General features: G+C 42.1%; 1 protein-coding gene across 1 annotated transcript in view; it reads left to right on the forward strand.

Moving 5' to 3' along the window:
• SLC51A (solute carrier family 51 subunit alpha) overlaps positions 1–20627 on the forward strand; it is a 36666-nt gene extending 16039 nt beyond the window's left edge. The window contains exons 5-9 of the mRNA XM_044292490.1: positions 50–208; positions 5120–5231; positions 7906–8052; positions 9064–9169; positions 18565–20627. Of these exons, the coding sequence (XP_044148425.1) occupies positions 50–208; positions 5120–5231; positions 7906–8052; positions 9064–9169; positions 18565–18680 (640 nt within the window). The 3' untranslated portion in view covers positions 18681–20627. The remainder of the gene's footprint in view (positions 1–49; positions 209–5119; positions 5232–7905; positions 8053–9063; positions 9170–18564) is intronic.
• The last annotated feature ends 768 nt before the right edge of the window (positions 20628–21395 follow it).

Here is a 21395-nt window from a genome sequence, read left to right on the forward strand (position 1 = left end):
CTTTAAATTTCTATTTAAATTAAAACATGGTAACTCATTTGTGTCTAAGGTATTTTGCAGTTTGCTTCTACCTCATCTTAATGGTTATAATAGAAGGCTATGGGGGAAGAAATGCAATTGTCAAGAGATTTGAGTCCACTGATCTTCACATCAACACTGGACCATGTTGCTGCTGCTGCTGCTGCCTCCCTCGCATCAAACTGACCAGGTAAAATTGACCACACTGTTTACTGACCTTCAGACACAAGGTAACCTGCAAGGTGGAGAAAGAATAAATCTAATGGTCTGGGGTTATAGGTTCCACATCCAGACAGGAGTGGGAGGAAGTAATGAGAGAGGATGAATGTCTTAGGTCTTAGGCCTAGTTCACACAAACATTTTTTTTGCGAGTATACAGGCCGGTTTTTTTTGTGGTCCGTATACAGTCCGTATACGAAACCATTCATTTCAATGGTTCTGCAAAAAAAACGGAATGTACTCCGTATGCATTACGTTTCCGTATTTCTGTTTTTCGTTCCATTGAAAGATAGAACATGTCCTATTATTGCTCGCAAATCACGTTCCGTGGCTCCATTCAAGTCAATGGGTCCGCAAAAAAAACGGAACACATACGGAAATGCATCTGTATGTCTTCCGTATTCGTTCAGTTTTTTCTGAACCATCTATTGAAAATGTTATGCCCAGCCCAATTTTTTCTATGTAATTACTGTATACTGTACATGGCATACGGAAAAACAGAACAGAAAAACGGAAAGGAAACGAAAACACAACGGAAACAAAAAATGGAAAAACGGATCTGTGAAAAACGGACCGCAAAACACTGAAAAAGCCATACGGTCGTGTGAACTAGGCCTTATGCCTCATTCACAAGTCAGCGATTTCCATCAGTGATTTTGAGCCAAAACCAGGTGCGGATCTCCCCCTTTATACCTTATGTCTGTGGAGGCTCCATTCCTGGTTTGGGCTCACAATCACTGATGCAAATCACTGACCAAACCACTGACGTGTGAATGAGGGCTTAGGGTTAGTACATGGACATGAGAGCTGAGATGTGCAGCTTGTGGAGAGATTTGTAGACTAGAAGCGTTTCATAGTTAATTCTACAGAAGTGCGGAGGGACAGAGCGGAGGAGTTAGAGCTCATGCACAGGGTTGCCAACCAGAATATTTATTTTTTCAGGACAACTTATCCCAAAATCATGGACAGCAAAAAAAAAAAATTACAGACAAACTGGAAAACCATAATGAATGACGAAGCTTATAAGTAATATTTCTATATAGTTTAATACACTGATAAGAACTCATTACCAGCACTTAATGTGAGCTGGAAAATGATAATTACCGCCAAAATAATCTACTCAAGAACAACCAGCCTAAAAAAAAATTACGCACACGTCTTTTTTTTTCTTCTCAGAGATACAGGAAAAAAGTCACCTATTTTTACGGACTGTCCAGAAATTTCTGGACAGTTAGCAACCTTGCTCATGCACACGAGCGTATTTTTTGTCCGTATGTCCGTTCCATGGCATCTGCAAAAATCTAGAACATGTCCTATTCCAGTCCATATTAAAGACAAAGGACTGCTCTATTATGGGCCAAACGGTCTGTTCCGCAAAATGCGGAATGCGCATGGGCCGGTATCCGTGTTTTGCTGATCCACAAATTGTGGACCGCAAAAAACACCATGGTCGTAAGCATGAGGCCTTTAGTAAAACTTCTAGACAGGTCTGCCTGGCTGCTCTGTTCATGAAGGACTGAAGTGGAGACAGTCTATTAAATGAGAGGCCAGTTAGTAATGGGTTACAGTTGTTCAGGGGAGAAATGATTAGAGCCTAGATTAGGGCCTAATGGGGAATACAGACCAGTGTTGTATTAAAGGTGTTTTCCAGCACTTCAGGTCATCAGTATCAGATTGGTGGGGGTCTGACTCCCTGCACCCTCACAATCAGCTAATTGAAGGGGCTGCAGCGCTCTGGAGGCACAGCTCCATACAATGTGCAGAGGTCGTGAATGGCGCTGTAGCTTTGGCAGCATAAGGGGGCCTGCATAGTATTCAGGGTCCATTCACACGTCCGTTGTTTCTTTCCTGATCTGTTCAGTTTTTTGCGGAACAGATCTGGACCAGTTCTGTACCCATTCATTTTCAATGGGTCCTGAAAAAAAACGGACAGCTCAATGTCTGATTTTTTTTCAGGTCCCATTGAAAATGAATGGGTAAAAGAACTGGTCCAGATCTGTTCCGCAAAAAATGGAACAGATCAGGAAAGAAACAACGGACGTGTGAATGGACCCTCAGCCTCATTCACACGCAGTGTCGGACTGGGGTACCTAGGGACCACCAGTTAAATTTATTTTGGGGGCCCACCGTACAGATACATTCAAATATAATAAATAATCTAACATTTTTTTTTATATAAACACATAAGCTGGTTGAGGTGCTGTACATTGAATATATGTATGTAGTGTACTAAATCTAATGTGTTGTGTGCCACTTGTGCAGGGGGTGGGAGACTAGGGGCCCACCTTGCTAAGGGCCCCACCGGGGGATTCCCCTGTACCCCTGTTCGCACATCAGTGTTTTGTTCAGTGATTGTGAGCCAAAACCAGGAGTGGAGCATCCACAGACATAAGATATAAGGGAAGGATCTGCACCTGTTCTGTGTTTAGAGCCGCACCTGGTTTTGGCTCAAAATCACTGACGGAAATCACTGACTGAACACTGATGTGTGAATGAGGCATTAGGCTGATGCTTTTCATTTTACATCTGATCAATGTGCAATACAGCCATAAATACCAATGTTACATAGTTATTACCTTACATAATCCCATAAATATCAGTCTTGTGGAATGAATGTAAAAAGTGCAAGCGATACTCAATCTTAGTTGGCAGATCCCCCATTCACATATATTTCTGGGGCCAGATTTATCATGACTCTGACAGCTCACTCCACTTTCACATACGGCTAAAGTCAGTTTTGGCCAAGTTAGATTTATGATCGACCCTTTAAGACTGTGATAAATGTGGTTTGACTGTAGCAGTTTATCCGTCAGTAAGCAGCTTTACAAAAGTCGCCCGTCTTTATGGAAAAGTTGCATGTTCTTTTAAAAAGTCGCATAAGATAAGCATGGTCTGCACTGGAGTGATTTGGGGCATTTTTTTGCGACTTTTTAAATTGTCGCAATAGTAAATCTGTCTAGAGAATAATTTACATAAGAAAACACGCCCACTTTCAGAAAACTGGCGAGCATAGTGCAGAGCCAATAAAAGTCGCAAATTTTTGCACAGTTTAAGCGATTGCGCCCAAATTTGCGACTTTTTCACTCTATTTTTCTGTCTTGAGCTAATGATAAATCTGGCCCATGGTGTCTAGCTTTTAGTAACAGGTACATTTTCATGGTGCTGTGTTACAGAGAAATATAAATGTGATCTCAAGTATTCTGCCCTTTCATAAAGCAGTATTCAGCGGATACTCTGCCAGGACTGCAGAGAGGTTTTTATTGGATTTCCTAGTAAGTGTTTCATTTTCCTTACTCATTCCTGCGGCAGAGTAATGAAAGAAGACTGTGTCCAGATCATTTCCTGTCCTCTCGTGTACTGTTCTACAGCAGTATTTCAAGGACATGACACCTGCACCTGAAGCTCTTCATCATGAAGACAAATAGAAGGATAGCTTAAAGGGAACCTGGATTTTGGGTATAGAGCTGAGGACATGGTTTGCTAGATCGCCGCTAGCACATCTGTAATATCCAGTCCCCATAGCTCTGTGTGCTTTTATTATGTATAAAAACCGATTTGATATATATGCAAATTAACCTGAGATGAGTCAGAGCTTGAAAATATGACTTCTCTGGTCACACAAGTAAGATATGACTCTTTTCTGTTAATTTGCTTATGTATCAAATCGTTTTTTTTACACAATAAAAGGACACAGAGCTATGGGGACTGAATATTGCGGATGTGCTAGCGGCCATCTAGCAACCCCTGTCCTCAGTTCTATACCCAAAATCCCGGTGACAGGTTCCCTTTAAAGAGGACCGTCAGCTAACCTGCAAAGTCCTCTATGAAATTACCATTCTTGGTGCATCAGTTAAGCCAGTGCTCTCTGCTCTGCACTGATGAGGAGCAATTACCCTGAAACAGCTGTCTGCAGATGAGGTGCTGGCTTATCTAATATTCAAGTCATGTCTCAAGGCCTATTTAAAGAGCTAAACATTGACTTATAGGATAGCTGCTTTATATCTAGTGGCATTAGAGGCACAGCGTGTTAAGAGCTCATTTGCATCCCTTTCTTCCCAGAATTCCAGAGGAGTATGTATAACCTATAAGTCTCCTCCTAAGGCGGTCTCTCCTCAAGGAGAGATAGTACCCCCCCAAAAAAGTGAAAGGACAATTCACACAGCTAGAAAAACAGTTAAACCTTTGTGACAGAACAACTCAATATTTTTAATGAAGGCCAATTGAAAAAAATATTTTTAGGCAAAATGGAATCATAAAAAAAACTGCCTCCAAAGGTGTACATAGCATTTAAAACCACAAAGCACATGCCTGAAATACATCAAAGGTACAGGATGTAATGCTGACAATAATTAATGATGAGAAATAAACCTTATGATTTTAAGATTGTGAGATGCTGGACTTTCCATTGTTTGAGAATATTAGCTCCTCTTTTAGTTTAGGTTATTGGAACTGGAAAATATATCCCAAAAAAGTAATCTTTTATTAGATAAATCATTTTCTGTTGGTGGTTAACATAGTCTCCTGTGTAACTGGTTATACTGTTATAAAGTAACTCCCATTAGTCTATAAGCAGGATCAGCAGCCTTCAGCTGTTGTGACACTACAACTCTCAACATGTACACTTGCTTGGCCGTTCTTGGAACTTCCACAGAAGTGAATGGAGCCTGCTGGGAGTTGTAGTTTCATAACAGCTGGAGTGCAGGAGGTTGATAATTCCTGGTCTATATAACAAGTTTGTGATGCAGTATTCTTAAAGTGATATCATAGCTTGATTCTGGGAATAGAACTGGCTTTCAGATCACTGATAACTGCTCTGGTGACTTGTTATTATGTAGCTTACATAATTTTCATCTGAATACGTCCTATGTTTCTTTCTTTGCAGGAGGAAGGTGAACCTCTTCATCATATGTGTCTTGCAGATGGCATTCTTGAAGCCACTGTTTAATTTCATTGGCTTGATTCTCTGGACTGATGGCATTTACAATACAGAAAATGTGAGACGTTATTTGTGTAAATGTAACATTACCTCTGTAAGCTCCGTGAGACTCCTGTGCAATCCGTCATGCAGTACATTTTGCAATTATACAGGCATCTATCTGCTTGATATTCATATACACTTTAATGGCATTCTTCCACAAAACACTCATGAGCCCAATAGAACCTCTTGTTTTTTGTGTATGTCCTGGGGAATGCCAGTCTTGGAAATGTAACATAGGCCCCAGGCATGGAGCTGCAGAATTTGTGCTGCAGTAGTCTGTTCACATAGGGGGTTCTTTGCGCCGCAATTTGCAACTTTTTCCTGCTCACTCCAGATCTAAAGCAGTGGTCATGGCCTGGGTGGGGAAAGGGGATGGGCTGGCAGGTCCATCTCATTCATCATTTTCTATGCTGCTTTAAGCATAGAAAATGGGCTCAATCTATGCCAGCAAGGGAGCTGGTGTAGATCTAGAAGTGGTGGTGGATCCACCAAAGTTATATAGAGGCCGGCAGATACACCACCAGCAGCGCAGGGGCTTATTTAGACCGGTGTCTAAAACGCCAGTCTTAATAAATGACCCTCATAGTCCTTATGCTAGACTGCAGCTTTGTATAAGGGGATAGCAATGTGTAATATAATGTAGTACACACATAGACAAAAGCAGATTTACGAAAACTAAAAGAAAAACATTGTTTTTTCAAGCGCAGAGTATTAAATAAAAGCTGTGATTTAATTGGCTGCTATGGGCAACCAAGGCAAGATGTCTTAGGCCCCTTTCACACGGGCGAGTATTCCGCGCGGATGCGATGCGTGTGTTGAACGCATTGTACCCGCACTGAATCCTGACCCATTCATTTCTATGGGGCTGTTTACATGAGCGGTGATTTTCAATCATCACTTGTGCGTTGCGTGAAAATCGCAGCATGCTCCTCTTTGTGCGTTTTTCACGTAACGCAGGCCCCATAGAAATGAATGGGGTTGCGTGAAAATCGCAAGCATTCGCAAGCAAGTGCGGATGCAGTGCGATTTTCACGCACGGTTGCTAGGAGACGATCGGGATGGAGACCCGATCATTATTATTTTCCCTTATAACATGGTTATAAGGGAAAATAATAGCATTCTGAATACAGAATGCATAGTAAAATAGCGCTGGAGGGGTTACATTTTTTTTTAACTCACCTTAATCCACTTGATCACACAGCCAGCATCTCTTCTGTCTTCTTTCTTTGCTGTGTGCAGGAACAGGACCTGTGGTGACGTCACTCCGGTCATCACATGATCCATCACATGATCTTTTACCATGGTGATGGACCATGTGATGACCGGAGTGACGTCACAACAGGTCCTGTTCCTGCACACAGCTAAGAAAGAAGACAGAAGAGATGCCGGCTGCGTGATGAAGTGGATTAAGGTGAGTAAAAAAAAATTTTTTAACCCCTCCAGCGCTATTTTAGTATGCATTCTGTATTCAGAATGCTATTATTTTCCCTTATAACCATGTTATAAGGGAAAATAATACAATCTACACAACACCGATCCCAAGCCCGAACTTCTGTGAAGAAGTTCTGGTTTGGGTACCAAACATGCCGATTTTTCTCACGTGCGTGCAAAACGAATTACAATGTTTTGCACTCGCACGGAAAAATCGCGTATGTTCCCTCAACGCACCTGCACCTTTTCCCGCAAAGCCTGTCTGAAAGAGGCCTTATAGAGAATAAATAAATCTGTATGATTGTCTCTAAAAAGAGATACATAAAGGGAGCCTTGTGAACCACTTTTTCTATGTACTTTTTAGTATTGTTTACTTAAAAAAAGGGATTTCTTTCCTATCTATAGACGTAACTGAAACAACCCACATCTTAGTTAACATCAACAGGGTGTGTATATCTATTGACAACAGTGGGCACCGTATCATCCTTATGGTGCCACCACACTACTCTTCTCTTGGCATTTTATTTTGGCTTGTAAAAAGGGCCATGACATTTTTGCATTTTTCTCTATAAGCTTTTTTGGGATGTTGTTTTATCAGACTTTTTTTTAAAACAGAAAAGTCTATGGGAAAATGGCAAAAAAACTGGCATACTGGAATAAAAAAAATGCCAAGGGAACAAAAACACAAGAAAACAGTTTGAAAACAACACTACAAAAAACTGTGTTTGTTGGGCATTTCATAATTTCCTGTTGGCCAGCATGTAACATTTGGCTGCAGCGTTTTAGCTAAAAATAAAAAGGCATTTTTCAAAGACATAGGTAAAAATTTATCACGTCCTGAATTCCAGTATTCTGCCATTAAAAAAGTCACTAAGTAGAACCTTTGCCACAGGTAAGTTTTTTGCAAATGACAGAAAGATAAATTTGACCTTGTACACCAAAAGCCCAGCCTTCATTGTGAAACAACGTAGGCCTGGTTCACAATACCATTTCGTTTCCCGTTCTTCTGATCCGTTATTTTAGGAGGACTTTTTTTTCCATCTAAAATAAGGGATCTCAGATGGAAATGGCTAAAATGGATGCAAAATGTGCATAACTGAGCATAATGGATGCTTAAAATACAGAATCCGTCTTTTTTGTTTACTTTTCTGTTCTTCTGATGGATCAGAATAACGGGAAACTAAACGGTAATGTGAACCCGACCTTAGATAATACTGAAGCATGTCTTGTAACTTCCAAATATTTTCTGTGAATTTCAGCTCTCAGGCACCAGTGTTGCACTATGGATGAATGTGGTTCTTGGTTTTGGTACTATTCTAGCCTTATGGCCAATTGGTATACTATTCCGTGTGGCCAAAGATCACTTGGCTGAATTCAACATGAAAACAAAATTTGCAGTTTTTCAGGTAAAGCGGAGAAGCACTTCTAATTTTTCCTTCTTTTTCTTTTATTCCTGTTACATTTAAAGGAGATTGCATAAATGTATGTATGTGTATGCATACACAGTGTGTGTGTATATATATATATATATATATATATATATATAAAATACTATGTTGAGGGATCATAGCAGTGTAATATTACATCATTTACATAGGCACAGATATGAATATGTATGTGTGAGGAAGGATAGGCTGCTTGGAGTGATCTCCTGCCTCAGGGTACTTTCACACTAGCGTTAGAGGAATCCGGCAGGCAGTTCCGTTGCTGGAACTACCTGCCGGATCCGGAAATCCGTGTGCAAACAGATACCATTTGTTTCCGGATCCGGATTCGTCTAACAAATGCATTGAAATACCGGATCCTTCTCTCCGGTGTCATCTGTAAAAACGGATCCAGTATTTATTTTTTCACATGTTTAAAGGTCTGCGCATGCGCAGACCGGGAAACCGGATCCGTTTTTCTGGAACACTTGGTACCGGATCCAGCATTAATACATTTCAATGTGTCATATGTCCATTTCATTTCAAGTGTTACGGAATTTTGGCCGGAGAAAATACCGCAGCATGCTGAGGTATTTTGTCCGGCCAAATACCGTAAAAGTGACTGAACTGAAGACATCCTTATGCATACTGAACAGAATGCTTTCCATTCAGAATGCATTAGGACAAAACTGAAGCGTTTTTTTCCGGTATTGACCCCCTAGGACGGAACTTAATACTGGAAAACTTTAAAGCTAGTGTGAAAGTACCCTTGCATGGATGTCTCATAGGGGTACCAGACTACAGTCTGCATTAAAATGCTTCACAGCTACCAAGAGTATGGCTTTTATTATGGTTGTCTGATTGCTCTGCACAACCCGATAAATAAAAAACGGTAGTAACAGTAGTTTTAGTAGGTATTGTCCTTAGCCACACAGAATTATAATACACTGTATTGTACATAACAGATTTCTTCTTCAAACTTATTTTTTTCAGCTAATGCTTCTCCTGAGCACGTTACAGGCCTCGATTTTTAGTATCCTGGGCAGTGCCGGAGTTCTTCCCTGCGTGCCTCCATATGCATTTAAACCCAGGTCTTACTGTAAGTAAGACCATTCTTCAAAGGAAAATATTACAGTTATTAATAATATATATTACAGTAATTAATAATATATATAATTATTGTGGGATTCGCTCTGGTAGACAGGACAAGCGGACACAGTATAGAGGCAAACACCAGTTTGTAATTAATAAAACTTCAGTTTTTCGTTCACACTTATGGCAACAAAACAGTACGACAGTCCATTTGCAGTTTTGGTGTTCGTTCACACCTAGACTGTTCATACAGCAACATAGTCACCTGTTATCCTAGGTGTTAGTTCACACCCGATTTGCCAGAGCTCCTATGTCTGAGAAAGATAATCACACTCAGCTGACACTGCCGGCTGTATTTTTTTATAGGCCAGTCAAGACTCGGCCTGGAACAGGGGGAGCAGTTACCCACACACCACTTTGACTACTCCCAGTAAGAGCCGTCCCGCCACAGCTATACTTAATAGCTAGGTGTCAAACAGCAACTGCTGCTGACACATAAAAACTGGCTTTTACTCCACCAAGGCCAGGAACCTTGGTGACACATACTTTCCGTCAACGACGGACCCTTGCGTCTTCCTACAATATATATATATATATATATATATATATATATATTTATATAGTCAGGTCCATAAATTATGGGACATTAACACAAGTCTAACATTTTTGGCTCTATACACCACCACAATGGATTTGAAATTAAACAAACAAGATGTGCTTTAACTGCAGACTGCCAGCTTTAATTTGAGGGTATTTACATCCAAATCAGGTGAACGGTGCAGGAATTACAACAGTTTGCATATGTGCCTCCCATCTGTTAAGGAACCAAGAGTAATGGGACAATTGGCTTCTCAGCTGTCCCATGGCCAGGTGTGTGTTATTCCCTCATTATCCCAATTACAATGAGCAGATAAAAGGTCCAGAGTTCATTTCAAGTGAGTGAATACAGAGGGTTCACCACAAGATGTAAACCATTGGTGAGCCTCAAACAGGAAGGCCAGATTAGAGTTTGCCAAATGACATCTAAAAAAGCCTCCACAGTTCTGGAACAACATCCTATGGACAGATGAGACCAAGATCAACTTGTAGCAGAGTGATGGGAAGAGAAGAGTATGGAGAAGGAAAGGAACTGCTCATGATCCTAAGCATACCACCTCATCAATGAAGCATGGTAGTGATAGTCTCATGGCGTGGGCATGTATGGCTGCCAATGGAACTGGTTCTCTTGTATTTATTGATGATGTGACTGCTGACAAAAGCAGCAGGTTGAATTCTGAAGTGTTTCGGGCAATATTATCTGCTCATATTCAGCCAAATGCTTCAGAACTCATTGGACGACGCTTCACAGTGCAGATGGACAATGACCCGAAGCATACTGCAAAAGTAACCAAAGAGTTTTTTAAAGGAAAGAAGTGGAATGTTATGCAATGGCCAAGTTAATCACCTGACTTTATTCTGATTGAGCATGCATTTCACTTGCTGAAGACAAAATTGAAAGGAAAATGCCCCATGAACAAGCAGGAACTGAAGACAGTTGCAGTAGAGGCCTGGCAGAGCATCACCAGGGATGAAACCCAGCGTCTGGTGATGTCTATGCGTTCCAGACTTCAGGCTGTAATTGACTGCGAAGGATTTGCAACCAAGTATTAAGAAGTGAAAGTTTTATTTATGATTATTATTCTGTCCCATTACTTTTGGTCCCTTAAAGAGGACTTTTCACCGATCTTGACATTGTGAACTAAGTATACAGACATGGAGAGCGGTGCCCAGGGTTCTCACTGCACTTACTATTATCCCTTTGCGCCACTCCGTTCTCCCGCTATGCCCTCCGGTATCTTCGGTCACTAAGTTATAGTAGGCAGGAATTTCGGTCACTAAGTTATAGTAGGCGGAGTCTGCCCTTGTTCTGCTGTAGCGCTGGCCAATCGCAGCGCAGAGCTCACAGCCTGGGAGGTTATTTTCTACGAGGCTGTGAGCTCTGCGATGTGATTGGCCAGCGCTACAGCAGAACAAGGGCAGACTCCGCCTACTATAACTTAGTGACCGAAGATACCGGAGGGCATAACGGGAGAATGGAGCGGCGCCCAGGGATAATAGTAAGTGCAGTGAGATCCCCGGGCGCTGCTCTCCATGTCTGTATTCTTAGTTCACAATGTCAGGATCGGTGAAAGGTCCTCTTTAACAAGTGGGAGGCACATATGTAAACTGTTGTAATTCCTACACCGTTCACCTGATTTGGATGTAAATACCCTCAAATTACAGCTGACAGTCTGCAGTAAAAGCACATCTTGTTCGTTTCATTTAAAATCCATTGTGGTGGTGTATAGAGCCAAAAAAATTTAGAATTGTGTCGATGTCCCAATATTTATGGACCTGACTGTGTATATATATATATATATATATATATATATATATATATATATATATTTATAGTATTTTTATTATCAGTATGCATAACATTTTATTTGCAATACATATAAATACATATAAACCAAACATTACAGTCATACACTATTTGCCCATTTCTCCTGGGTAAATAAAGCTTACTTTGATAGCTTCCCTGAAAGATGTTTGCTTTATACAGTTCGTTGGTCAAAGAAGCTTCTTCGGGAGCGCATGACATGCAGATACAAACAGGTGCAGCCAGAGGATACATAGTGGGGCACACGTATAAAATTGTCTATGTGCGTTTATCTTTTTTCCATTAAAGGAAATCTACCAGCATGGTTGCCAACCTTCTATTTTTCTGGACAACTGAACCAAAAATCATGGACATCCCAAAAGTTTTACTGACATATGCCATGCCCTCTTTTAGAACCCACAGCCCCATTTCACACCCTCAAAATGCCCTAAACATAATATCCTTGAGTCACAAACAACCCAGGATAAAAGGTATAGCCCAGTAGTTAAAAATAAAATATGGCACCTTAAGTTCCTCACTTTTCTATCTTCATCATCCTCCTCCCGATCCTCCAACAGTGTTATCCTGCTGCTACCCTCAATACTGTGCTGATTGTGTTACTGTAGATATTGTGCCATATAGATAATCCTCCTATAGTAACACTGCTCTCCAAAGTCCCACTAATAGTAATAATTCTCTCCCAGAGTGCTCTCCTTAGTAATAGTGCCCCAATAGTGATAATGCTCTTGAAAGTACCCCTGTTAGCAGTAGTGCCCTCCATATTGTGCCAAATAATTATAACACCCCCAATAGTACCCCTAGTAGTAGTAATAATGCCTCATAAGGCTTCATTAACATAACCTTGGTTAACTGTGCCTATGTCGCTGACAACAAACCGCTGCATTGTGGCGTGGACCCATTGACTTCAATGGGTCCCTAATCCGCAAGGTACAATGAAAGATAGGACTTGTCCTATCTTTCGCTGTATCTTGTGGATCGCGGCCCCATTGAAGTCAATGGATCGACACCACAATTCAGTGTGCACACGGCCGATGCCCGTGTTTCACAGACCTGCGGTTTGGGGTCCACAACACGGTTACAGCGACACCATGGCTATGTGAATGAAGTCTAGTAGAGAGAATTTTCCTCATACTGTAGTGCCTCCAGTAGTAATAAAGCCCCCCTCCCCCACTAGTGACCCCGTAGGTGTGGTGGGGGAGCCTAAGGCAGCTGGCTTTGTCTGGAACAGAGACTATGGTACTTGGAGGGAGCACCCACACTGGGCTGGGTGATGAGAATGGGAAACACAAACTCTGCAGGGCCTTAAGGGCAGGCTAGGTCCTGCTGCTCCTCCTCCTCCAGACCTCCCCTCATGTCTTACACTGCCTACACCCCCACACTCGCAGCTTCGGCTTCCTTCTCCTTGCACTGCGCATGGATGCGCACTGCTTGCTGCACAAATAAGGTCAAATATTCTTAAGGACAGGTTTTTTTCTGCCAGCACTACAGACAGCAGAAGTTTTTACGGACGGTTGACAACCCTGTCTGTCAGCTCCAAAACACCCCCAAACTTGAGTAAGTGGTGTACTACGTAAATGACGTTGACTCCAATTATGCAATTTGTACCTTCATACTCATTTGCATTCTGCTCCCACAAATAAGCAATATAACGGATTAAAAGGTTTCCTGAACTCATGCACATAATAATGAGCCTCTCCATACATGTTATTGCTAGCTAGTGGGAGCACAGCGTTGGTATACAATTAAGGCGACATTCACGCGACTGTAGTATTTTGCGGTCCACAAATTGTGTATCCACAAAACATGGATACCGGCCTGTATGCGTTCCGCAATTTGTGGACCACACATGGCCTGCACTATCATAGAAAAAGGCTATTCTTGTCCGCAATTGTTGGTATACAATTAAGGCTACATTCACACGACCATAGTGTTTTGCAGTACGCAAATTGCTGATCCGCAAAACACCAATACCGGCCCATGTGCATTCCGCTATTTGCGGATCGCACATGGCCCCCACTATCATAGAAAATGCCTATTCTTGAACACAATCACTGACAAGAATAGGACATGCGCTCTCTTTTTTGCAGGGTTGCGGAATGGAACTACGGATGCGGACAGCACACGGTGTGCTGAATGGCTCTGCACCCATGTGGACTCATTCATATGGTCATGTGAATGAGCCCTAAAGGGGTTGTCTTGCTGTTTATATTGATGACCTGTCATCAGGATAGGTCATCAATATCTGATCCGCGGGGGTCTCACACCCGGCACCCCCACCGATCAGCTGATTGAAGAGGAGACGGCTGTCCATGCGAACGCTGCTTCCTCTTCATTACACTACCCGTAGTCTCCTGTGGTGCGGCAGGGTAGTGTATCTACAAGTCCTGAGGACAGTTCATCAATATATACTGCCTGCACAACCACATTAAGTATGAAGAGACTAATTACCTAACTGGACTCTAACAGTCGTTTTAGGGGTGTTTTGGATATGACAGATTCCCTTTAAAGATGGTGTGAAATCTACTACACATGAACTACATTTTTACATTTTGAATTAGATACGATAACTTTTTTTGTCAGGCATGCACATTAAAGTTTTAAAGAGGACATGTCACCTCTCCTGTCATGTCTGCTTAGTAACTGCTTGCATTTGCAATGAGCTGGACCGGGGTATGCACTCTTGACGCCAAAATATGTAATGGCTGGGTCAGGTGTAGGTGATAGTCTATAGTTTTGTTTGTGACGCCAATTGCAGCGTGCGCAGGGTACTATTACAGGGCCCTTTAAGGATGTAACTCACGTACCAGGTTAGGAATGCCAGAGTGGTGTAATGTCTCTGTATGGTAGTGGTAAATGGTGTCAACAGTGTCTCCTACCTGGGTACGTCTGGACTCCTGGATCCTGTCTCACTTGCAATAAATTGAGTGTGGTGCTAGTAGGAGTAATAGAGGGATTTGCAGCAGTAATTGAGATCCAGACCTTTGACGAAGTTTGAACTTGTCTTTACTGGTTGTAGCTTTCATCTAAGCAAGATACAGGATTAGTCTTTGGTCCCAGCAGGTATTGGCAATGTGTGGCAGGAATATATCTTCTGCTCTATTATGTACCTGGAGCTTTGCAGGAAAAGACATCTGCTTAGTAGCTCTAAACTGTGGCAGGAATTTGACTTCTGCTCTTTCTATCTTCTGCTGTCTGGGGACTGACTAGCTGAGGAGGAATGGCTTCTCTTGGGGTTTCTGGAATTTACTCACAGCTATTGTCTCAGGGTATGCTTCTTCCTGGAACTAGAGTTGTTTGTTTGCTTCTTCCAGCTGAGGCTACAAGGCTCAGGCTGGCGATGATGATCAATTGTCTCAGCCGAGACAAGATCCTGGCTTTGGATCCCTATATCTGGGAGCTCCTACACGCACAGCCTTTCCCTAGCAGGGGTGGCTGGCACACTAACTTAAAGAGGACCTTTCATTACAATAAAAAATCTAAACTAAGTATGCTGACACGGAGAGCGGCGCCCAGGGATCTCCCTGCACTTATTATTATCCCTGGGCGCCGCTCCGTTCTCCCAGTATAGGCTCTGGTATCTTCAGATTTTCGGCTCAACTGGGAGGAGCTTGCTCTAGTTCTCCTGGGCGTCTCTTTCTTCCAGGCTGTAGCGCTGGCCAATCGCAGCGCTCAGCTCATAACCTGATGCCCAGGAGAACTAGAGCAGGCTCCTCCCAGTTGAGACGAAAATCTGAAAATAACGAAGCCTATACCGGGAGATTGGAGCGGCGCTCAGGGTTAATAGTAAGTGCAGGGAGATCCCTGGGCACCGCTCTCCATGTCTGTATACTTAGTTTACATTTTTTATTGTAATGAAAGGTCCTCTTTAACTTCCTTCCCTTCCCATGCTGCAGGAAATGGGCGTAGCCCACTTTGCTCACAGAGGGGGGGAGGGGGGGGGGGGAGCTGAACTGGAATGAACTATTCCAGCTCAGAAACACTAAACTGAATTAAGTCCTTGCCAGAACCTTGCTGCCACCTGCTGGTGAACATGTAGAATGACAATATACATTTAACAAGGCTTTCAATGCACATTTGTGAGAATATTATGTGAGATTACACAAGATGACAAGGTGAAAGCTCTTAACATGCTGGTTATAGTGCATTTCTCTCTGACATTCTGAGGAAAATGGGTCGTTCCAGACATTGTTCAGAAGAACAGTGTACCTTGATTAAAAAGTTGATTGGAGAGGGGAAAACATATAATGGAGTGCAGAAAATAATAGGCTGCTCAGCTAAAATTATCGTAAATGCTTTAAAATGGCAACCAAAACCTGAAAGACGTGGAAGAAAGCGAAAAACTACCATTTGAAAGGATAGAAGAATAGCCAAAATAGCCAGGACTCAGCCAACAATCAGCTCCAGGAAGATCAAAGAAGTTCTAAAGTTACCTGTGAGTACTGTTACAATTAGAAGACACCTATGTGAAGCCAAGCTATCTGCAAGAAGCCCCTGCAAAGTGTCACTGTTGGAAAAAAGAGCCGAAGAGGTTACCATTTGCCAAAGAGCACATTGACTGGCCTAAAGAGGTATTTTGTGGACTGATGAAAGTAAGATTGTTCTTTTTGGGTCTAGTGGCCGGAGACAGTTTGTCAGACGACCCCCAAACACTGAATTCAAGCCACAGTACACTGTGAAGACAGTGAAGCATGGTGGTGCAAGCATCATGATATGGAGATGTTTCTCATTCTACGGTTTTGGGCCTATTTATCGCATACCAGGGATCATGAATCAGTTTGAATACATCAGAATACTTGAAGAGGTCATGCTGCCTTATGCTGAAGAGGAAATGCCCTTGAAATGGGTGTTCCAACAAGACAACGACCCCAAACACATCAGTAAATGTGCAACATCTTGGTTCCAGACCAACAAGATTGACGTTATGGAGTGGTCAGCCCAATCCCCGGATCCTAATCCAATAGAAAACTTGTGGGGTGACATCAAAAATGCAGTTTCTGAGGCAAAACCAAGAAATAGAGAAGAACTGTGGAATGTAGTCCAATCATCCTGGGCTGGAATACCTGATCACAGGTGCCAGAAGTTGGTTGACTCCATGCAACACAGATGTCCAGCAGTTCTCAGAAACAGTGGTTATACAGCTAAATATTAGTTAAGTGATTCAAAGGAAAGCAAAATCTTCAAACATTTTTCAGTTTATATAATGAATGTTTGAGTTTGTAAAGAAGAATACAAACACTGCTATTTTTTTAACAGTCTAATATTCACTTTCCTTCAATTTTTTTAGAGGAAGAACACAAATTTGATATTTTCTTCATGTTTTGATTTGGAATAGAATGTGCATTTTGGGGTTTCCGCTTTAACACGATGTAGGATTATAAAGAGTCTACTAAACTATGATAAAATATATATATATACAAACATACACAAAGATAACATGTAGAGCAAAGTAACAGTCATCCAGAGTTGTCAACAAATGAGCTAGCTCTTATCGACCAGTGCCCAACATGGCACTTGGCCGACGCCCATATGATACAAAGAGAGGTGATAGTAGCAAGACACATCATACCGTAAAGATGTCTTCAATAGAGCTGAGCTCTTTATTACACAGCATTTAGCCCCATCTAAATGTCAGAACGCATGTACAGTTACTTTATGCTTCAGGAACGCAGCCAGGTATCAGACATCTCTAACGATTTACATTACAAGAAATTAAAGGGGAAGGACCACTATATATCTTGTTATACACTTGACATTATCCGATCATTGTTGCCAGTGTCATATTGTGCAGGGACACACCCCCAACTGGTAACACCATCTGGAACTTTATTGTAAACTGCTAGCAAGAATTGAACATTACAGAGTAATAAGAATAGGTGTTCCAGAATTGTTACTACATGGGGAATACAAGCATCTATTAAAACAGACAAGTCAGGTGAGGTGATATGTCATATTTAAATATTACACAAATGTTATCAAACTGTTTTAATAAATCTGCCACATTCTTAAAAAGTACCATATTTTTCGCTTTATAGGATGTACTTATTTCCTCAAAATCTGTGGAAAAATGGCGCTGCATCTTATAAAGCAAATATTAATGAGCGCTTCCATTATGAAAGCGCTCATTAGTTTGCAGGAGGAGCAATGACTGTAGAGCTGCTAGTGTTGGCTATACTCACCGGTCCCTGGTCTTCTTCCATTCCCCACAATGCAAGGGTCCTGACTGCCAGGTGAAAGGGAAATCACTGCAGCTCTCACCTGCCACCTCCCAGTGGAGCACTTAAAATCAGACCCGGACTGAGTCAGGTGCAAAATATGAAAAAACAATGGATTCCAGCTTTTCTTAATAAAAATGCTTTATTCGACTTCCATAAAATCCAACATCAAATAGGACACTTTGCTGTGACGCGTTTCGGGCTATAACATCTTAGCCCTTCATGAAGACAAACAAGTAAACTTAAAAACCTCTATTTTGTACACAGGTAAGAGACATGCCCATTTGATTGAATAATCCCCATCACCTGGAATCAGCACCTGATTTGGGGAGCCAGATCTGAGGTCTGATGAAGATTGGGGGTCTAATCTGAGGTCTGATGAAGATTGGGGGTCTTTTCCTCCTCTAAAACCTAGTTGCGTCTTTCTTATAATCAGGTGCATTTTATAAAGCGAAAAATGTGGTATATATTTGACATTTGAAAAACTTGAAGAAACTGGCAGCCAGAAGCTGTATAAACATATATTATGTGCATGCACCATTTAGAAATTCTAATTTACATCACAACCTGTCTGCAAGTTGCCATACATGTGCCCCAATACAGTACAGTAGAGGAATGTGTACGAGGAGAAGACATTTGAGGAGCATTCCCCACATAGGTGACGTTATTGCATACAGATTAATGACTGTACATTGGCATTCATTTACTATAACACATCTGTGGTTCTGTAGTACATAGTACTTACTTTCTGTTTTTGTCTTTTTGCAGTGATGCACTACCATCTGCAAATTATAGAGACATTTGTACTGACAATAATGGCTCGAAATGCATATAGGAAGAAGGATGAAGAAGCAGGGTACAAGATAAAAACACAGTCTGCGTGATTCAGACATCCTGTATAGTCAGTCCTCCAACATATTCTGTGCATTTATGCATACCTATATATCAGTATGCCATACCAAAGATAACATCATTTTTTTATATTCAGCGATGAACACCCTAACTGCAAATTTTCTTGGAAGTGTTTGCAATGTTAAACTCAGAATTAGGGATCATGCACACGGCCGTTGCGTTCAATTTACGGTCCCCATTGCATCGGCAACATCCGTGTGGATTCTGTAGATGGATCCAGATTCCAGTCCGATTCAACTTGAATGGGTCAGTGATCCGTCGACACTGCAAAAAAGTAGTGCATGCATTACTCTTTTGCGGTGCGGAGGCACAGAGAAAAACCTGTGCCTCCGTTCCGTAGCGGACCTTCTTGTATGTGGACCCATTCAATGCGGACCTGCTGTTTGCGGGTCGCAATACGGGCCCGGTCGACAAACGATCGTGTGCATGAGCCCTTAGTCTACAACTACTATATGTCCAAAAGACCATTGAAACACAAATATATGTGGACTTGAAGGGGTATTCTGCTTGTAACAAGTTATCTCCTGTCCACAGGCTAGGGGATAACTATTGGATTGGTAGGGGTCTGACCACAAGCAGGGGCAAAACTACCATAGTGGCAGACCATGCAACTGCTATAGGGCCCAGGGCAAGATGGGGCCCAGTTGGGATTATCTCTTCTTCTACTGGGGTGAAAACTTGGTCAGGACTCGACCCTCTAAAGGAAACCCTTCTGTCCTGTGTGTGCGGCCTGGTTTGATCCTTGCTATGGTTCCTTTATTTCTCTATGTATGCCACTGACCACTGGTTCCCACTAATCAAAAGAAAGGAGACCCTGTAGCCTGCAGGGCCCCAAAATGAATGATGTGGCAGGTCTATGCACTGCAGCTCTGTTCATCTCTATGGGACAGCCTGGGCTGGGTACAGTGCACTGCTATTTCTGGCAGTCTCATAGAGATGAATGGAGATGCAGTGCGCGTGTCCAACCTGGCGCTTCATTCAATTCAGTTGGCCACGCAGGGTACAAGGCTCCCATACTTGTGATTGGTGAGGGACTTAGCAGTTGGACCCCCCATGATCTAATATTTATTCCCTATCCTGTGGATAAAGGAAAGATAGCTTGTTTCAACTGAAATACCCCCTTAAGGCATAAAAGAATGAAGAACTGTTCTGCAGTACACAAATTATAACTGAAAATACCAGATATATACCTCCGAACTACGGACACTGCAACCTCATTTCTCAAGTATTGTTTTTTATTTTTTATCACCATACATGATCTTTGGTTACTCACAGGATATACCGTATACGGTATAAATGTTATAAACCACAACTTCTATTTTTACATAAATGTCTGTCATTATTCTTCTCATGAAATATATATATATTTTTTGTTAACATCTAGTTGTACCCTAAACATAGTCTTGTACTATGCTGCATCATATGAAACTGAATCCCTTTTCTACTTAGGCTAATTTCACACTTGCAGCAGGGTCTGGCAGGCTGTTCCAGCGGGGGAACAGCCTGCCGGATCAGTGCTAACGCTATCCCACCGTGCCGCCGGATAGCGGTATTCACTATAATAGGGGTGGGCCGGAGATCCGGCCGCAGCACGGCGAGCAAGTCAAGAGGTCGCCTCTCGGCATGTTTGCAGTGCTGCAGCCAGACATCAGGCTTGCCCCTATTATAGTGAATGGGGTCGGAGCGGACTTCCGACGGCACGGTGGGATAGCCTTAGCACTGATCCGGCAGGCTGTTCCCCTGCCGGAACAGCCTGCCGGACCCTGCTGCCTCAAGTGTGAAAGTAGCCTTATCCAGGGCCTTACAGTGATGTTCTTTCCAAGATTTTTCTTAATACTTAAAGTAAATATTCAATTACTATTCATTTGTCATCATTGTCTGCATTATTGTCACAAAATAAACTGCCTCATATATTTATGGATACGTTCTTTATTGTAACCCATTTAAGACCTTTCTTTATGTAGGGGCAAATTTTACAACTGAGCAAAGTAAGCAATGCAAGCAAATGCCTGGGGCACTAGAGATCAGGGGGCTCCCAGCTGGCTGAAGAAATTGGCTGAAAACATTGACTAAACCAGAAGTGGACATACGACCTGTGCAACCTCTTCAGCAACACAGGGAACCAGTGGCGAGCCCTTACCAGCTGTAGAGCAGTAGCAGTTGAGAGTGGGGCGGAGTTTAGGGGTGTGATGTGGAGGAGCTTAGTGGTGTAACTGGGGCAGAGCTTAGTGGTGTGACAGGAGTCCCCAGATACAACTTTTGTGGGGCCCCAGAAATGCCAAATCCACCTCTGAATCTACAGTGCATTCATAAAGTCTTTATACCTTTTCACTTTTTTTCATATTTTATGTGTCCACCTTGTGCTAAAATAAAAAAAAATCAATCAATCTACACTAACTTTCCTTAATGAGAAAGTGAAAACAGAATTTTAGAAATGTTTGCAAAGCTATTTAAAAGGAAAAATGAAAAATTTGCATGGACATAAGTATTCAGACCCTTTACTATAACGTTTGAAAGTTAGATGTGGGGGGCCTATTCTCTTGATCATCTGAGAAGTTTCTACACATTGATTAGCAACCGCCTGTAGTAAATTCCGTTGCTTGGGCATGATTTGGAAAGATACACTCCTGTCTCACTGCGGACAATGCATATCAGAGCAAAAAACGAGCCATGAGGAGGAAAGAGCT

The sequence above is a fragment of the Bufo gargarizans genome, chromosome 4 (genome assembly GCF_014858855.1).
Source record: "Bufo gargarizans isolate SCDJY-AF-19 chromosome 4, ASM1485885v1, whole genome shotgun sequence".
Classification (NCBI taxonomy): Eukaryota; Metazoa; Chordata; class Amphibia; order Anura; family Bufonidae; genus Bufo; species Bufo gargarizans.